At 40.2% G+C, this 20,289-nt stretch overlaps 2 protein-coding genes across 12 annotated transcripts in view; one reads left to right on the top strand and one right to left on the bottom strand.

The window, feature by feature from the left end:
- Positions 1–7,734, top strand: part of LOC123773119 (alpha-(1,3)-fucosyltransferase C) — a 30,956-nt gene extending 23,222 nt beyond the window's left edge. For all 3 annotated transcript variants that reach the window (XM_069315264.1, XM_069315266.1, XM_045766613.2), the window contains exon 11: positions 1,733–7,734. The gene's annotated coding sequence lies outside the window, so the exon portion shown is untranslated. The remainder of the gene's footprint in view (positions 1–1,732) is intronic.
- LOC123773049 (G-protein coupled receptor GRL101) overlaps positions 1–20,289 on the bottom strand; it is a 119,334-nt gene that overhangs the window by 8,369 nt on the left and 90,676 nt on the right. For 5 of the 9 annotated variants that reach the window (XM_069315256.1, XM_069315257.1, XM_069315255.1 and 2 more), the window contains 5 exons: positions 19,056–19,147; positions 16,081–16,298; positions 14,434–14,608; positions 10,469–10,685; positions 7,973–9,960 (listed from right to left, as the gene is read on the bottom strand). In XM_069315256.1, coding sequence (XP_069171357.1) covers positions 9,819–9,960; positions 10,469–10,685; positions 14,434–14,608; positions 16,081–16,298; positions 19,056–19,147 — 844 coding nt within the window. In that variant the 3' untranslated portion in view covers positions 7,973–9,818. Of the gene's footprint in view, positions 1–7,972; positions 9,961–10,468; positions 10,686–14,433; positions 14,609–16,080; positions 16,299–19,055; positions 19,148–20,289 lie in introns of those variants that run through there. The other 4 variants (XM_069315259.1, XM_069315258.1, XM_069315262.1 and 1 more) reach the window with 4 other exon arrangements.

Raw genomic sequence — 20,289 nt, forward strand, 5'->3', positions numbered from 1 at the left:
TTTTTTTTTACTGTTCTTTAAAAATGTCACACATGCTTCTCAGATAGTTCATTTCTACTGCTCTAAATCTTAGCTTTTCACATTGATACACCATTTCACATTTAAATATCACTCCTTTATGTAGCCCTATGGCTCCATCTCCTCTTGTATTTTGCTGCACTCATTCATTACACTAACCATTTTTTTCCCCTGGCTCACCCTACTCTCAACTTATATTTCACAAATTTATCTTCCATCAGTCACACATGCCAGGTATTTATATTGTTTAGTTATGTATAGCACCTTTCTACATTTAGTTTATATATTCTTTTTCTCTTCATCACCATAACTGTTTTTGTTCAAATTGTCTAAGTTTACATAAATCTTTCTCTATGCTAAAATAAGAGACACCTGCATACATAAAATTTTATCCTCTTGGTCGTATCAATGTACTATACATATTGAACAGGTGAAGTGACATCACACAACTCTAGCATACAATTACGTTAGTATTAAATTTGTCACTGATTATACCCCATTAATTCTTGTACTGTATATGCACTATAGTATTTCCAACATAAATCTTTTCACTGCATTTATACACATACTTTGGCCAACTCTATGCATATGCATATCAAGACTCTTCATTAACCCCAACACTACTGTCTTGTGTGTATGCCTAGGGAGCTGCTCCGTAGGTCATGGTTTGCTTTACCCCCAAATTGCTTGATATCAACTGGGGTCAGATAGCTCTGGTCTCCTTGAGAGAAAAAAAAAAATCTTGTTACCCAGTATCCTGATATCACTGATTACAATATAATAACCAAGACCTACTCTTCGCCCAGTGACACTACCAAAATACCGACTACTAATTTAATTAAAACAAGGAGATATTTGTGTGATCAGCTGGAGATTTTAAAATTAATATAACAGATTAGGAAATAAGCAATGATGAAAGTGTTGCTGTTTATTTGGTGACTGGTTCTTAGGGGTTCCCACCATTACCTTGTACTGTATTCCTGTTGCTGTATGAGAACACAACAGCAAAAGTGAAAACTTGGTTGAACATTTAAATTATTATATGTAAATTTATAGATACTAGAATTGTGCCCTTGCACAAAGGTTGGAGAGGGAAGAGAGAGCTGTGGCTAACTTAACAGCAGTGTGCGAGTTACCTTTGTCATATCCTTGTTCACATTTGTGTACCCTTTGCAGTCTTGATAAAATGCCTTCTCTGTAGACTAACATAATGCAAGTATCAGATGAAGAAACCCTCTTCCACTGTAGAACTAACCTTGATCACTGACCAATTTCTTCTGTATTCTTCCAATCACTATTCTGGTATCACTATCACTGGCTCACTACATATATAAAAATGATAAAGGCACTAGCTTACTTAGTCTTTATATATATAAAATCGTGCAATCAATTTGTTTTTTAAATGCTCTAGCATACTATAGTACCACTATGGTGTTTCATAGCTTCTGGCAAAATCTCCATACTCTCTACATTTTAGTATTTTTGTATATACAATACTTCATCTTTATCTGCAGCTTCCCTCATTTTTATCTTGTACAGATTTTTTCTTTTCCAAAGCTTTTGCACTTAACAGGAAATTTTTGCCACTGCATAGATGTACAGTATTACAAAAAAGGGACTGGGGAGAAAGTGAGATACCGCCCATCAAGCAGTGACTGACTTTGTCCATCAAAAAAATCAGAAACCGTCTAACATAATTTCCCTGTTCTGACAGGTTAACACTTTTGTGTTCCTGGGGTCTACCAGTCTGCCACCCCAAGGTAAACCCGGCATGATTAGATTCACACATCTCGCCTTTATATACAAAAAGTAAAATATTATTGTAATGCTGTTTATTATTGTTTGTTATTTTCTAATGTGAATGGTCATATAATTTATTTTTCTATCATGCTAAGAAAGAAAAGAATAATTTTGGTTTATTTTCGTATTAAATATCTTGCTTAGCGACAAACTGTCGTATCTCACAATGTTAATGAACCTTCTTAGTTCTTAAGTTTCATCCATTATTTTGTGTACAGATTATTCCTATATTTTTCTATAAGGGTAAAAAAAAAAAAAAAAGCGTTGAATGTAATGAAACGCCATTTTCTGGGGGAGCCCCTACGGCTCCCCAGAGCTATCCAGGCTGATAGGGATAGTGCTAACTTTTGGCATCAGTCAATGTGGGTGGAGTTCTAGGCTTACCTGGGACCACGGCCAGAACCTGGCCCCCTTAGAGAGGCACGAGGAGCCCATAGAAATGCACATGTGATTTTGGAGCATTCCATATCTGCCATCGACTGGGACAGGCACCCAAAAAGGTAAGCGCCTCAAAACAAACCCCTATTCTGATAAAACCAATGAAAATAACGAAACAAAAGGACAGAACTCCCCCAAGGGAAAACAAGCATGACGTCACAAGAGTCATGCCGCATGTCTGTGCAGCTGCCCCCTCCCCGGGAGGGGGAGGGAGAAGCCCCAAACCCTCGCGCTTGCAATCCACACCTCCAGTTCCGAGGCTGGATATCAAAATATGCGAAAACCACCAACTGGAGGGAGGGAGGGTTGCCGGGGGAGCCTCCGGGACTTGCCCAGAAAATGGCGTTTCATTACATTCAACATTTAACACTGGTTTTCTGGGGGGAGACTCTATGGTTCCCTGGAGCTACTTCACCAAAGACTGGAAAAAGGGGACTTACCCGGGAGGCGGTCGGTGCTCCACACCTCAACTCAAAGTTAAGACAGGCTGCAGCCACCGACCCAAAGCGACACTGGCCCGACTAGGCCCAGGAACGTTCACAAGGTAGCGTGCAGCCAGGACCTTTTTCGACTGCCAAAAGCTTGAATGTCATCCCAGGACATGTTCTCAAAAACGGCAGCAAGAACAGCAAATTTACGAACGTCATGGGCACGAGGATAGACCGCAGGCTGGCTAGACTTAATAACCCTGCGGACGACCTGAGTGACCTGTACCCCGTGAACAGGGAAGAAGGGAAACTGGATCAACCCAAAGCGCATCCCCGGACACACAAGCCATGGCGTGCAAATAATAATAATAATAATATTATTATTAATAATTTATTTGCAAAAAGATACAATGGGTCGTTGAGATTACATAAATAACGGTGGAGGGCCACAACCGGACACAAAACATGATGCACCCCCAGCCTAACCAACCAAGCATCAACAACCCAAGGACCCCTCCGGAAAGAAACAGTCTCATTCTTCGCCAGAAAAGGAGGAGACGGCTGCAGAAGAACAAACCGATCTCCATGACCGAAAGAGCAGAAACCCCTGCACTGGAGGAGAGCATGAAACTCCCTGACCTGACCCCCCAGAGGCCAATGCCAACAGGAAAAGAGTCTTCGAAAAACAATCCTGAACTGAAGGGCCCACAACAAACCGAGGAGAAGAGAGATAGGAGAACACTCTGTTCAAAGACCAGGACGGATCAGGCGGTACATGAGCAAGCCGGAGGTGAAACAAGAACTGAAAGCAAAGTATAACAATGAAGAGTCAAAAAGAAATGGAAGGACATCCAGGAAACTTCATACTGCCACGGAGGCGAAGCCCGCAGGTAGGACACCATCAATGAAGCCACCTGATCACCATACAACTGGTGATAAACTAAGAGTCAAAAATACCAAACACGAAGACTCGAGGAGAATAGCGAAACGGTCTCGTAACGGACTGGGCCAATCTTCTGAAAGAGGCAGAGCCGCAGAAAATCCTCTGGGTTCGGATACCGGGCAAACAGCGCCTGAAACCATGGCTGGTTGCAGCCACCATGGGGCCAAGAGGACAACTTGCCCCTGGTAAGTCTCCAAGCGAGCCAGGACCTGGAGCAACAGTTGAACCGGAGGAAAGAGGTACAGGAACCTCCAGCTCAACCAGTCCTGCCGTAATGCGTCAATCCCGACAGCCTAGCGGTCGGGGAAGGGTGCCACATATACCGGAAGACGCCTCGACCACACCGACGCAAAGAGGTCCACCTCTGGGCGCCCGAACATCTTGCAGTCAACTGAATGAGTCGGCTTCAACCACCCATTCCATGGACAGGGGAATGAACTGGGACAGGCCATTCGCCAGGACGTTGGACATCCCCCGGACGTGAATACCAGGAGAGCCAAACCCTGAGAACTCGGCAGACGAGTCAACCGAAGCGACCAACCCCCAAAGAGCCAAGGACTGCATCGATACCCCTCAGTTCAAGAAATGAACCACTGGGGAGCAGTCCGAATGGAGCCCGATTGTCAATCCCCGGGCGACCCAAACCCTCCGAAGCGCAAACCACACCACCGCGATCTCCCGCACCGTACTGTGGGCCTGACGGAAGGACTGACCCCACCGCCCCTGGCTGGCCTGGTGAGCACTGGTCACAAAGCCCCAGCCGAGAGACGACGCGTCCATGAGCACATCGAGTGAGGGCTAGGGTAGGCGCCAAGGCACTGAACCCTGAATAACCCGAACAGGAAGCTGGCGACGCAGCTTCTATCTGCTAGGAAGCGAGCACTATCTGCTGACTACGCGAGGAGCGCAGTGAAAAACTGCAACAGCACATCCCGCAGGATTGGTGCAAACAGCTTCAAAGGGGCAAATGACTCACAAGCAGCCGAGGCCAAGGCACTAGACCCAGGAATGGCCCCAAGTGCCTCCACATCCTCTGTAAACCAATCTGAAGACAGCTAAAGGAAGGAAAAGAAGCGCAGAACCAAAGCCAACGAGCACCGTGCGAGCAAGTCTTTAGCCACAATCGCTGCCGACAAGGAGGGAACCTGCACGTGAAGGTGAACCACGCCAACATTCTGCAGAAGAGCCGGAGCGAAAAGGCACTCATTAAGGTGCGCAAAGTTGCCTCCTAGGTAAACCTGGACCACAGTCAATATCTCGTGTCACTCCAGCGTGCGGGTACTACAGAAGGTGTCCCAAGCATCGAAAACAAAAGGCAGTCTGCTAGCCAGGATGACTCCGGAACCTCATAACGAACCCAGTATGGAGACAGACTCAAACCTGAATGAAGACAGATTCATTATAGAGGCATAATCTGGGTCGCACAGGAGGTAAGCCGCAATGGCCACTCGTACCTCATGCGGAAAGATGCGGGAAGCCGAAAACCTCCGGAAGGATGGAACCGAAGGACCTGCAGGCTCCTTCCCGAACCGAACCCGGGGAGGAGCCGAAACCAAATCCAAGCCGTACGCAGAGGGGGAAAAGAAAACCCCACTTGTAACATCAAGCCCCGCTTGGAGGGTCGGAAAACCCAGGCAGGGTCCAACGGGGCCCTAGGCCAAGTTGTCCTCCAAAGCTCCGGTCTCAAGAAAAAGCCAGAGTAGTCAGAATGGCAGGAAGATGATGGGCCCACTGGTCAGACTCCGGAGCTACAGCAGGAGGAACCGACTCGAATGCCTCCGCAGCCACCCTGGAAAGGGCAACCCCTGAAACCGCCCGAGTCTCAGAAATCTCTAAACCCTGCCTCAACCCCAAAGCCCTTAGATACTTATGGGCTGGAAGTAGGGGGGGGGGAGGGAACCGAATGAACCACAGCAGGGGTAAGAACGAGGGGGTGCGGACGGAACCAAGGCCAAAGCGACCAACAACCCCCCAAGTCTGGGTCCCTATAAACAAAACGGGGCAGCCTCGGGACATCCAGGGAAGCAACCAACCTAATGAGCTGCAGCAACCTAAACATATTCTGCAACGCGCGAGCTGCCTGCACCCGAATAATATCATCATCAGATTGGGTGAACCGAGTCACATACAAGCAACAAAGCTTGCAGGACTTTGGGTCGAATGTGTTACCGACCCAACAGGCAGCATGACAGAGCCAAAAACAATGAGCATTGTCCTTAGACAAGGAGACAGAGCAACCCTCAAACTCGCAAAAAGCGAGAGGAGACTCAGGGGTCACATCCATTGGACCCGAGCACCCTGCGGGGTTTTCTAGGGCCCCTAGACTGGGTCTAAGGGTTATCCCAGACAGGGTACTGCTAACCGGCGCCGAAGCTACCAACCAACACTGTTAAAGCTGAACCCACGGGACGTATCCACTCTCGAGGGTGAAGCAGGGGGTACCACCAAACACGGACAACCCTAATATAAAGGGGATGGGACACCAAGGCAGACCCCCCTGCCAGGCAAAAACAAAAAAAAAAGAAAAACCTCGCAAGAGGACAGCATACCCAGATGGAACAGACCCGGCCGCTGGTTATAGGTGAAAACTAGCTGCGCAGTACCCCATGCCCCTACCAGTGCAAAAGCTACCACTTACCCTAAGGCAAACATGGGAGGAATCTCCTCAACACTTGGGGCGGTCAATCACCAAGCAATGAAAGACCAACAGAGGTAGACCCAAGGTGACTTGTGGAAGGTAACCCCAAGCCCCTAGGGCAGGTACTTACAGGGTACTTAGGGAAGTTAGCCCTAAGTGCATGCAGCCTGAATACCCTGGAATATATCTCCCAGCTTGCACACTACCGAAGAGAAGTACTGAACCCAGGCACAGCACAAAGAGAATCTGGAGCCACAACGACTTAGCCTTATCCCATCAACCGAGGAACTGAATGTGTTTATTGCCTGGGGCTGGGGCTTCCCCTTCCCTGTCCCGGGGAGGGGGGAGCTGCGCAGACATGCGGCACGGCTTGTGTGACGTCATGCTTGTTTGCTCGTTTTTCCTTGGGGGAGTTGTCTATTTGTTTTGTTATTTTCGTTGGTCTTACCAGAATAGGGGTTTTGAGGTGCTTACCTTTCTGGGTGCCTGTCCCAGTCGATGGCAGATATAGAATGTTCCAAAATCACATCTGCATTTCTATGGGCCATTGCTCCTCGTGCCTCTCTGAGGGGGGGGGGGGGCTGCTTCTGGTTCGTGGTCCCCGGTAGGCCTAGAACTCTACCCACATCGACTGATGCCAAAAGTTAGAACTATCCCTATCAGCCTGGATAGCTCTGGGGAGCCGTAGGGGCTCCCCCAGAAAACATTGATTTCTATAACAATATTGTAGTGAAATATAATACTGTATTGTACAGTATTCTGTGCCATAGATGGTGCTTGTTATGTCTTTTTGATAACTACTAGTACTTAATTTAAACTGGCAGAGATGATTGAGGTGGAAGGTTTGGAATTTGGTGTGGCAAAGTCTACATCAGAATTACGTTATGTTTGGTGTTCGTTCTATTTGGTATCCATGTTAGATTACCATAAAAAGTACTCATTACTTTCACTTTTGCCATCATAAAAATCACATGGTGCACTCTAATATTATGCCCACTCATGCCCAAAAGATATGTAGTATGTCATTTGAAGCATTGGATGTATTGTACATACTGTATTGGTAAACATATTACATCAATGGATTCAAAAATTTAATATAATTTGCATAACTGGAATGCATGAACAAGTATTTTGTAAGTTTCTTCGAGTCTTTATAATTTTCGTCAAGAACCCGAGTACAGTACTTACTTAAACTGACGGTGCAGCCGACTGACTCGCTCCCCACTTCTCTCCCCTCCCCCACTTCTCTACTCTAAAAACCTCAAAGAATTCCAGCACTTGTGCTGTTCAGTCAAATTTTTATGTTAATGCAATTCAGCCCTAAAATTAATTGAATGTGATGTTTCTCTAATTTCAAGGTTTACTGTATTAACATTTTATTATAAAAACACTTTTATTTACTAGAAATTTTACTTTCATTAATGTTTTATGGTTGAAACTTTTATGAAAATAAATATTAATACACAGTATTTAAATGTGTTAATTACCAAGTTTGAAGAATATAATTTTCTTTGCATTGATGACCTCCCCAAGAGTTTTACCATGTCATGGTGAGGGGGCTCACGAATGACTCCCTGGAGGATGTCTTGACCCCACTTTTCCTGCCTCTATCCAGGCACTTGCATATTTTTTATCTTAATTATTTCATGTGCTGCGAGATGGTTGAAAATAATGTTTCCAGAATATTCTTCAAGGAAATGGTAGTGGTAAGTGGTTATCTCCATTTATTCTTAAAAAACGTATATTTGTAAGACAACTTACACTAACAAAATATATTAACAATTGTAAATACATACATTGTACATATTATATCTTTCTAATTTGATACACAATAATAAATTTAACTCTCATGAAGACTAAACCGACACCAGAAGACGAGATGACAACATTTCGGTCTGTCCTGGACCATTGTCAAGTCGATTGACCATTATCACAATTGACTTGATAATGGTCCAGGATAGACTAAAACATTGTCGCCGCCTTATCTTACGTTGTGTGGTATAGTCTTCATATCTTCAGCCACGTTATTGTGACTTATCGTCTGCTTAACTGTCATGAACATAACAGCAATTTCTCCAAAAGATATATACATTTCACCGAATATTTAAGAGCCAATCCAAACACCATTCAGGAAAATATTCGCTACTTGAGCTCAGTTAAAATGAATGTATGGTGAAGATGAATATATGGTGAGAATAGCAAGATGGTGCATATTAGCAGCATGTGAGAAAAACACTGGGTGTGAAGTACTGTCATGAAATTTGATTAGTGAAGAGGACATGGTGGAGGACAACTTGCTTACAAAATAAGTCTATATAATCCCTGACTTTCCAGCATTACAAACAATATTTTATAATTAAATATTGATAAGGCATTTACTTAAATTTTACATTACATTTTTTTCCATAATTGTAGTAAGTGGTATTGATTTATCACTTGCACAGGCACTAACATGAAGCTTAAAAGATGAGTCTCGGTAAATATCCGGAGCATCTTTAAAGGCACATGCTTGTTTATACACACAATGTTCAGTAAAGTACAGCTCTGTTGTTACAGGCCTTGAATAAGTAGCAAGGCTTTATGTGCAATGTGATAAAAAGTACACCCTTTCATGGTAGAAGGAAGCCTAATTATACTGTAATCCTGTTCCCTCCCAAAATGTGCAGAACCCTGATCTGACCCAACCAACCTTTTTAAATCGACATTCTTGCCACCACAGTGCTGCAGGGGCCGTGTGCACTTCTTATTGGGCCCAGATCTGGCATAGCTTGCTTATTTAAATTCATTATCTAAAGTTTATTATTATACAGTTCGGAAAATAAAGGGTAGCACTTGAATTTCCCTTCTGATAACAGTGGCTCTAATGCTGCTACTTATAGTTGGGGTGATTCTGGCAGTGATAAGTACATGATCAAAAAGATGTTCTTATCTGGGTACTGTATTACAATGTACTGTACCGTAATGAAAGACGTCCAAACAAAATTTGGTGCAGATATCAATTGGAGGACAATATTTCAGTAATTGTGTAGTGAAGAACTGGAGGAGTTGCTTCATCAAATGATAGGCCCACTTTATCACTGTATATTGCCATTGCTAAATAGTGAGTGCATTATGATGGATTGTTGTAGATGATTAAGGGATTTGACATTATTAATGATATTTTTTCTGAATAATGAATATGGTGTTATTGATTGTAATAATAAAGATGAACCACAGTAGTAAGAGAGAGTTGACATTAATGATGCCGATTTCTTGTGATTTACAAAGTTAATATGAGGAATAATTATTGTTGATGCGTTTCTGATCATTGGCAGTGATGTATGTAATGTTTTAGGGAGACTTAGGTTGCCTAGAACCTCAGTCATACAGAACTAAACCACACACCAGAAGATGAGGAGATTACAATGTTTCGGTCCGTCCTGGACCATTATCAAGTCGACTTGGTAATGGTCCAGGATGGACCGAAACATCGTCTGTTCATCTTCTGGTGTGGGGTTTAGTTTTCATAACTTCAAGCCACATTATTGTGACTCATCATCTGCACATGTATTCCTCAGTCATAGAGCTCATGGTGATGCTTGGTATTCTTCCTGCGCGAGTGTTGTCTGGAGAGTGGTGGGTGTGTGTTATTGGTAAGCTCACACAGAGGAATTATTTCCCTTTGAGGCACAACCCACTCTTCGCTCATTTGCCTCCTGAGGGTCAGGGAAACAACTTTACATCATTATGAAATATAAAGTGGGAATATACAGAACACTATAGTTTTACCAATAATTCAATAACATTTGTAGAGTGAATTTAGGGTAATACCAAAGTATTTCGTTTAATCTTGTCAATACATCCCTTAGTATAACAGACATTCATAAAGAAAATATGTGTTATTAGTTTTTACCAGCAAGTAAACCCTTAACCTAATAAGCACTTCACAAATACTTTAATCATTTTAGGATGCAACATGAGGGGGGAAAGATACATAGAAGCAATAAGTCATGTACTGTACTGTTTGTTTCTATAAGGTCCATCTAACTCTGTTTAGGAGAAATTCTGCCTGGGCATGCCATGGAAGGAATCAAATGCATAATTAAACACTGAAGCGTACACAAAATGTATCTAGTGACATGGAAGCCATACAAAACTGGACACATTAGCAACATACTGAGAGAGCATGGTTGCACTAACTGACCAGAAACATGAACCACATACTTGGACAAAGCATGACCAACAGTGCCATGGAGCGACTGTGACCTCCTGTAGTGGTGGCTGCGGGTGAAAGCCAGGTGGTTGACATGAGGGGTAGCCAGATGCAGTGCACTGAGGGAAGGTAGAGCTCCATGACTGTGATCAAAGTCGCCTAAGGTGAGCACAGGCATCCGAGTTACGGTTTCTAGGGGCTTCAACACCATGGTCCTGTCATCGACCGCTTTACAAGGGGTAGATAATGAAGGGTGGGGGAGGGAACAATATCATGGTTTAGATGAGATAAATGGTTTGATGAGGCTGAGAAGATATTAAATATGACAAGTGTAGTGGGCTTCATGGATTATGACTGCAAGTGCTGTACATAGAATAAATGGCAAAATATTAGAATGGATAAATCAATGATTAAAAAGAGAGCAAAGGGTTGAAAGCAACTGGAAAATGGTTAGGAGTAGAGTCCTGCAAGGTTGCATCTTGGAGCCAACCCTTCTAATATACGCAAATAAAATGGTTGAGAAAAGTCACAAACATCGAATTCACAGATGACGCAAAGATCCATGGTAAAGTGAGAAACGAATGATAGAGGCTTCACAAAGTATCTACAAGAACTCCACAAAGTCATAAGGCTGGTAAATGCTTTTCAAGAATTTAATGAAAGCCCTTGCATGTAGGGCATGACAATATACACAATTACCATAACATGATCATGCAGTCGAGTGATTAAGATAAAACCCAAAAATTATGATTTATCAGTCATTAAAAACTGCTTAGCAAGTTGGTGCTCGTTACAAAAAAAATTAAAAAAAAAAAAAAAAACCAAACCCTAGAAATAAGCATATACTTTTGACTTCTACTGGGTGGGAAGGAGGGGAAAAGAGAATGAAAGAAAGTAAGTGAATATTCAGCTGTAAAAATCTTGGGTTTGCCCTCCCCAACCTCTTTCCCTCCCTTCCATCATATCAATGCATGGAGACCACACCTTCAGAATAATATACCTGCTTTGTAAGTTCAATGCAGTGACAAATCACCCCAGAACCAAATCAACTCTCAATGCAAGAAAGGTTGAGGGTCTTGAAACATTACAAACCACAAACCACAAGACTGATCTTGCCAAGACTTAAAGTACTGAATAAATTGTTAGATATTAATCCAGGCAACTTCATTAAAATGTTCAATGTAACTCGAAGGGTAACAAATTTAAACGCAATTCCAGTGTCGGATAGATAACAGATGTTTTTTCATTCACAGGGTAATAAACCCACTATAGCTGTAACTGTCAATACAATACCATGTTTCAAAATTAAAAATTTAGCTGAGAAAAATTCTCAGGAATGTGGGAGGGAATGGGACCTTTAACACGTCACTGGATTTCCTGTTGAGGCCACTAGAGGTGGTGGTCCTTGTGTAAATTCAGGTCAAGTCATATAAATGGCAATACAAGTTCAAATGTTTACTATTTAGTTATATTAGTTTACCCCCACTTGATATGAAGATTTGTGTGGCAGATAAAAGTTTTGCATAGGCTTAAACACTTATTGCTAAGTCAAATTAAAAACCAAATTCATAGATGGTTATGTATTTATAAATGACTTGGCTGAAAACATTTCATGCTCAAAGGAACAACTTTTGACATGTCTGCAAAATGTTCCCTCATATTGTGCTTACATTATCCACAACTGTAAATGTTTTAAAGCCTTAACATCTAGTAGAGATTAGAACCCCCACTCCCTCTTTCATTACTGTTCTGAAATGACTCCCTTCAATATTTCTATTGTCATTCAAGTACTATTGCTCTATTCAGGGAGGTGTCAAAATAATATCTGTTGATTTAGTTGGCTTTTTATATTTTTTTTGCCTGAAAATATTCATGCAGAGATGAAGTATTTCTACTGCAATACAGAACTTAAAGAAATTTTATATGCTGATAGTTACATTTCACTCGTCAATGATTGTTAATCCAGTACTGGCTACAATATGCATGGCAGTTGAACTTTGCTGGGACCACAGCCATATTAATATTGCCTCGTAACCCTTGGGCCGCTCAGCCTTAGGGGGGTCAAGAAGCGAAAAATATTCAAATTATGTAAAAATTACTTATAATTGTTAAACAAATCTCTAACTTATTGGCTTCAGCACTGAAAGTTTCATCAAAATATTTTTGGAAATTGATTTTAGACAAATTTTTTTAAAAGAAGAACATTTTGTTGATAAGAACAGCTTCTATTAACAAACTGAGGAATAATGCAGTAATAAAGAGATGCAAGCACCTGTCCAACACCCAAAGAAGAAGAATAGTAGTAAGAAGTATTCACAAAGTGGATATGCAGTTGGTGCCTTTAATAGCATTGCTGAGTGATACATATAACACAAATAGTAATGAGTATGTTATTATGCTCTATTTTGTTATAGATCATATAAATACATTGCCCAATGTATTATCTGATATATTTACTTATCTGTTACTTTCACCAATTCCCTCAAAAAAAATTTAGGTGGATTTTTTCCTTCTTTGTTTATTATCTAATTTTGTTGTAACTTTTGCATCCTGGAGAGTGCATACCTGTCTAACTATGTGAAGATAAAATGAAATTGGTCAACAAATAAATCAGTCACAACTGGCAGAACTTGAAACTTTGAATTTTTTTGGCTGATTTTTTAACAGATTTCAAACTTTGTCTCTCTAGGTTGTTTTGATGATTAGTGACCAGATTATACAAGTGGAAAAAAACCCTAAATTATATTCTAAATATATCCCCTAAAATATTATATTTATTATAATTACCCCTATACAGTATTTTGCTAATTTGGGGGGTTATTTTTTCTTTACTTCATTTCATCACACGTTAACCTACAACTTTCACATATTCGGAAATGTGTGCTCACCGGAAATGCTTGGCCTGCCTTTCGGTGCAATTTGGGTACCCCACTGGGCCAGCGAAAGTGTTGACATACAATTCAAGCATATTATACAAGTTATCTGAATCTAGCTACAAACAGCAAAATTTATCAATGATGGAATAAACAGTACTTTAAGTGGATTCCATTCATACTGATCTATCAAACAATAGAACTGACGAGTTAAATGAAACACATTCCCTCAAAGGAGAAGTCAATTATAACTTTGAATATCTGATAAGCATTCACAGCAACTAATCTACAGTACAGTACTAAAGGGAGCCGGCGGCCAAGCGGACAGCACGCTGAACACGTGATCCTGTGGTCCCAGGTTCGATCCTGGGCACCAGGAGAGAAACGATGGGCAGAGTTTCTTTCACCCAATGCCCCTGTTACCTAGCAGTAAATAAGTACCTGTGTCAGCCGTCACAGGCTGCTTCCTGGGGTGTGTGTGTGGGGGGGGGGGAAATACTAGTAGTAGCAGTACTGTAGTAGAAACAGTTGATTGACAGTTGAGAGGCGGGCCGAAAGAGCAGAGCTCGACCCCCCGCAAGCACAACTAGGTGAATACAGTATATATATCAGAGAGAAAAATCTGTTAGTTATTCCAGATATTATACGATCACAAAAGATGAACCACATACTATGGGCCTTCCAATATAATATAGCAGACTCTTAGATGTTACTACTGTTTGGCTATGTCAGAGTTTGTACCATCTGCTGATAAAGTTAATACATTTTGGTCATAACTACAACAAAACTATTCTTACATTCTTTCTGCATTACAAGAATTTAAAGAAATATTCAAATAATTACCCAAAATTTTAAGTATCCCAAGTTTGCCTACTCCAAGTAGGGGATATACTGCCTTAGCTCGTGTAATTACTGTTGCCTACCGAATGGGTGCGGGGTGCATGATCAACATAAATGTAAATACTCTATTTCGCAATGAAGGCTAAATTGCTTAGCACAGAAAATACCTAGTCCAGTTGCTGAACTCTTGTGACAAAAGTCCTGCTACTGCTCACATGATGGGTATGGGGATCATAATTAAACTAAATCTAAGTCAAGCTGACCTGTGCCTGTAGAAGAGTTGGTGGCTCTGCGAGAGAGAGACCACCTGAAGGAGGAGCGGACATTGAGGGCCCGTTCTCTTGCCTTGCTAAGGAAGGGTGCTGTAGATACTGTGTACAGAAGTGGGTTAATAGCTGCATTCAGTGGAAGGACGAACACAGCCACCCACGCGAATACCTGCCATTAGGTAATGAAATCAGTGTTTTTTCTTGGGACTATAGGCATCTAGATGAGGACTATGGTGGAGACAAGAAATATGAAATTAAAGTATGGAATCCACCAAGGTCAGCAAGAGAAAAAGATCTTAAGAATAGAACATAGCACCGAATCTATCTCTAGAGGTATGCATCAATAAAATCACATTGGAAGCATATGCTCGAGTGGCAAAACATGAGGAAATTAAATGTGGAAGCATTCAAAATGTTTTATACAAGATTTGGCCACTACTAGAGTATGCAGTTACAGAGCCTCGCTTAAAAAATGTGAAAATACTGTACAAATGAAAAATGAAATGTGTAAAAAGTTTAAAAAAAATTTATTCCTTCTGTTTATTAAAAAATAATATCTAATGTTCTGTTGCAATTTCTGCTGTACCAATCATCATATAATTGTCATTTTTTTTATTTCTCTACTTCAGTTAATTTTTGCTTCTGATCTCAATGCTTTAAATCTTTAGTTTTTAAGACCTTTTCTACATCATGGCTGAAACGCTGTGCATATTAGTAGCTTTAGGCATAGTACTTGCCCTATCACGAAATCCAATACATCATTCTTTTAGTATCTTATTTTGTATAATGTACTTTTGCCTAAATAAAAATTATTATTAGATACACTATATAAAAAACACACTGCAAAGATGGAGATACTACTGTAGTATAAAAGTTACAACTAGTCAGGTGACTGAACTACTTGAGAGTTAAGCAGCTAAATTTAATGACTAGAAGTAGTTTGCTCAAATTGACATGATTATTTATGCCAACAATATTCCAAATCCACCAACAAAAATTTTATTTTTTGTTTGCAGATTTGGAATTTTTTTGGAAATTTTTTACAATTTGCAACAAAATCCCCTGCTTTTTGTGTCTTTTTAGAGAGAGAGAGAGCTAGGTTTTGCCGTCTAGTCCCTGGCAGGCTTATGGATGATGACATAAGGATCTAGCCTAGATTAAATTGGGTGGAGCTTGCCAGGTAGCAAGCACCAAGAAGGCAGCATTAGAGGTCCCCTCCCAGAAAATACTCGGATGAATTGATGGAAGAGAATGTCTTACTTTAGCAGTAATGTAAGGAGAGAGAAAACATGGTAGTTAGACATGCAGAAAACCTACAGAAAAATGAGGAACTCACTTCTTCAGTGCAAGTGGAATGAATTAAATGAGGAACTGGTAGGGGTTACCTACATCCATAGTTTTAAATGCAGATTTAACAAAAAACAAATGGGTTGGATTGAATTATTGCATCAGACAACTGACAGCTGGAGAGGTACAGCTCAGGAGCTAACATTCACTCCAACAAATTTTGTTAGGCAAGTATTGTGCTGTGAACATTGCAGGCATAAAACCTGGATATAAACCTGAAATAACTGACCAATTAATGATTAAATAAGATATGTTAGAGAGATGGTTAATGGAATGTAACCTCTCAAGACACACCTGGGGAGGTATGGTGGCACCTGCAAGGGAGACCACGCCCAACAAGATTATGGGTAGCCAGCAGGCAGCATCTGTTACTACAATGAGCGTCATCTTTCTGGCCATACTGGACTCCCGCCGTTGCAAGTCGCTTCTGACAGCGGCACTAGAGGAGCGCGCTGCCTTATACATACCCCAGTATGACCCAGCGATCACAGAAAATGACGCCAGATTCAGGACTGGTAAAGAAGAGTGGACTGTTAGGTTGGTCATAGTAAATTTAAAACCATATTTCATAAAAAAATATTTAATGATTGACTTTGTTCATTATGCACCCCATACCCATTCTGTGGGCAGTAGTGGAAAAGGTTACAAAAGCCCATAATTCAGTTAAGCAGGCAAGTTTAGTTTGATAAGCTTGTTACACAGTTTTACTGTCATGCATTGTATACAGTAAGCAAATTTTGGATATTTGGTCAAGTTTTCTGGAAGCACACATTTTTTAAATTACACACACATTTCTTGAATATTTGTAATAAAATTACTGTATTTCTGAATTCTTCAGAAATAAAAATTTCTTCACATTATCTAATATCTAACCTGCTGACATAGTTTACATTTAATCAGGTCTACTCTAGCAGATGGTAATGAAAAATCTTGGACAAATACTTTCAAGAGTGTCAATTACAGTAATGAGATATTGGTTAACTACTGTGTTACAATGTATGCCTTCAATAACTGAATTCATGATGTGATATACTGTATATAATATGGTTTTGTTTCTTAAATAATATTTATGCCATCAGTTTTGTAATCACTGTTTAGTCATTCATTCAATTCAATTACTGTACATTTAACAAGACTGATTTACTGTGCTGTTAATACAGTGTGATTTATTTGTATTTACTATATATTACATCTGTAACACAGTTAGGTTCGTTCTCAACTAACAAGCGGGAATCCCAGAATCATATCCTAGGTGGGACAGAAATAGTTGGGCACGTTTATTTCACCTAATGGTTCTGATCACCTAGCAGTAAATAGGTACCCGGAAGTTTGTCAATTTTTTGTGCAGTTGCATCCTGGGGAGGATCAGTAGTCCGACTTGGTGGGGGTGTGGGACCTCGATACAAGTCTAGCATACAGTATATACATGCACAGGCTTCCTTGACAAAACTAATTAAATTATGATTAATTATTATGATTATTATTATTTATGAGCATCTTTTATTACTCTAAATAATGTTACTACTTTATCATCTTTGTGTAGTCTATACTTTATTAAGAACTATGAAGTACAGTACCTAACTTCATCTTCATAACATCCCACTTCGTACATTATAATATACTGGGTAGCACAAGTGCAACTTCACTATCATTTTATTTTCTCTCTTTTTATACTGATGTTCATTATCATGCAAATTCAAATTCTGTTAAAATGTATCTATCATTATGTTTATTTGCTAGCTTAAAAACCTGCGGGAAACACTATGCGTGTTGGTGACTTTGCATGAATGCCACCAGCATACGTACTTTGACCCACTATTTTCTTATATAAGAATAAATAGTTTGACAAGTGTATAATATACAGTACACATTTTGTAGGTCTGTAGGTTATTATGATCCGTCTCTAGTATCACCACTTGTATTTTTTCTATGCTCGTGTAGATTTGTTGATTTACAAATCATTACATTGTAAATCAACAATGACCCTGGGTGTCATTTCCTTCCTAGGGCCCTAGGGTGTGATGTTCCTTATAGCTGGGCTCTCTTATACTCATCCCAGTAGTATAAGATTTATTCCACTGCCATTCTCCCGTGGGTGCATTTTTTATTCTTTCTAGAGCTAGATATAAATCCTTTTACAGGTTTAAGAATTCATGTTCATCTCCAAAAGTGGCTGATTGGGATTGGCAGTGGTATTTGTTGCAGAACCAGCACTGTGCTAAGGTGTTAGACCTGTCTTGAATTCAATTTTTTTTCTATATAAGCATTATTAGTAAATATGCACCTATATCATTGACAAGTGTAGAAAAATACATTTACGGAAAGAAATTGCATAATAATGGACAGACAAATGGTTTTTGACCAGTAAGATCTGTGTAACAAATCTAATAAGTATTTATAATAGAGCAATAGAGATCTTACAGAAAATAGAAATCTGGGTCAATCACATCTATCTGGACCTACAAAAGGCTTGTAACCGAGTGCTGTGGAAAGGGTTGTTCTAGGAACTAGAACATATAGGATGGGTGACAATCAGACTACTGACATAGATGAATAAATTTCTGACAGAAAAACGAGAGCAGTAATTAGAGGAAATGTAACAGACTAGATAAATGTTGCTAATAGAATACCACAAGACCTGGTGCTAGTGCCAGTAATGGTATGTCTATACAGTATATAGGATCTACTAGAAGAAATTCAGAATTATATGAATATGTTGGCAGATAAGCTACTATTGAGAATAAACCCAAGATGACTGTCATGCCCTTCAAAATGACCTAGACAAACTAAGTGAATGTACAAAATAATGTAATGTTCACATTAAATTCCAGATGGAATTTAATGTAGACATAAGGTACACAATGGAATGTTTAATTTGGGGAAAACAGGACACATATCTATTATGCAAAAAGATGCAGAACTCTGAGAAAGACATATAGAGGTGAATTTGGATAGAAAGGAAATTGTTCATAACATTGAGACTGAAATTAGAATATACAGCAGCTGTGTGGCATTTGTATATCAAAAAAGAACAAAATAACAAAGTTGTTGATATGCTACTGAATGGCTTCTAAAGCTAAGGAAGATGAAGGTACAAAAAAAATTCATAAAGATGCTTTTGCAAACAGTGGTACCGTAGACGGTTGGAACTAGGTAAGTGAGAAAGAAGTGGAGGCCAAAAAATATCAGTAGTTTCAAAGCATTATATGATAGAGTGCTTGGAAGAAGGGACACCACGAGCGTATCTCTCATCCTCTAATTACACTCACCCAGGAAGAGGAACACAGAGTACTGCCAGCCACTGGGTTTCTCGTGGGTAATGTGTAGAGCCAGACACACCCCAGATCGCCCGTAGAAGTTCCTGTATAAACAAAACCCTCACTTAATTAACTACTGTACTGTATATGTAGAGGGCACAATATCCAGGAGTAATGCTAATTCAAAGTCGTATTAATGTTCCATTTGGATATTGTGCCCACTGGGATACATTTTGAAAGTTTATCCATTTATTTATTAGTCGTTTTAAATTTTTATAAACTACATGGTCCTGTGTGAATCTATTGAATTTCATCAAAGTGCTATGAATGGAGGAATTTTTGTAAAACCACTTTGTGTATCTCATTTCACTTAAAGTATCGAGTGTATCGAGTTCCACTAATTCTACACGTGTGGAGCTAAGCCAGTTACAGTATTGAGTCTCACACGTTGTCTGCGTACATCTGTTGTCTTTGTATATTCTACAGGCTGCTGCAGTGCGACCTGGTGACATTTGAACAGACCCATCAGCGTAAGCATAATGCTCGTGAGGCTGTAAGTTGTTTATAAGAGAATCAATAGTTTCAAGTGTTGTTGCTTTCAGGAGTGCTGGGTTTTCCTAACTTTTTGCTGATGGAGGTGTAAGACACTTGCATTCAAAGATACAGATATAATGGAATATCATTGGCTAGTACATTGTATACAATTGGAATATTCAGTTTAATGAGATTGGCAACATTTCTACTCAATCAGCTTGCATATAGGTTGCCAGCTGGTGCATTGTCAACACCTTCCTCTTTTTAGTTAGTTTTTCTCTAAGTAGTAAGTAGTAAGGGTGATGTTGGATCTCTCATCACCCTTACACAGAAGGTAGTATTGAACTGCTCAATTCTTTCACATATGGTTTGGAGTTTCAGCTCATCCCTATGTTGTTGATTCTTGTGCATCTGGGAGCTCCAAGAATTAACCTCATGGCTTCATTTTGAATTTTCTCTAAAGCTTTCAGGCTAGTACTGGGGAGATTAATAAGGTGCATGGCATGGTAGTCTACTAGTGACCTAATGAATATCATGTAGAACATTTTGGCATATTTAAAATTAATACCAATGTGCTTCACAGCAAGCATTCTAAGAGGTTTTAACCTTTCTTTAAGCTTAAGCTGTAGTTCACTTACAATGTCACTACAGTATTAATATTTACACCGAGGTATTTGTATTGCCTGCAGTCTTCAATGCGTTGATCATTGAC

The sequence above is a fragment of the Procambarus clarkii genome, chromosome 81, assembly GCF_040958095.1.
Source record: "Procambarus clarkii isolate CNS0578487 chromosome 81, FALCON_Pclarkii_2.0, whole genome shotgun sequence".
Taxonomy (NCBI): Eukaryota; Metazoa; Arthropoda; class Malacostraca; order Decapoda; family Cambaridae; genus Procambarus; species Procambarus clarkii.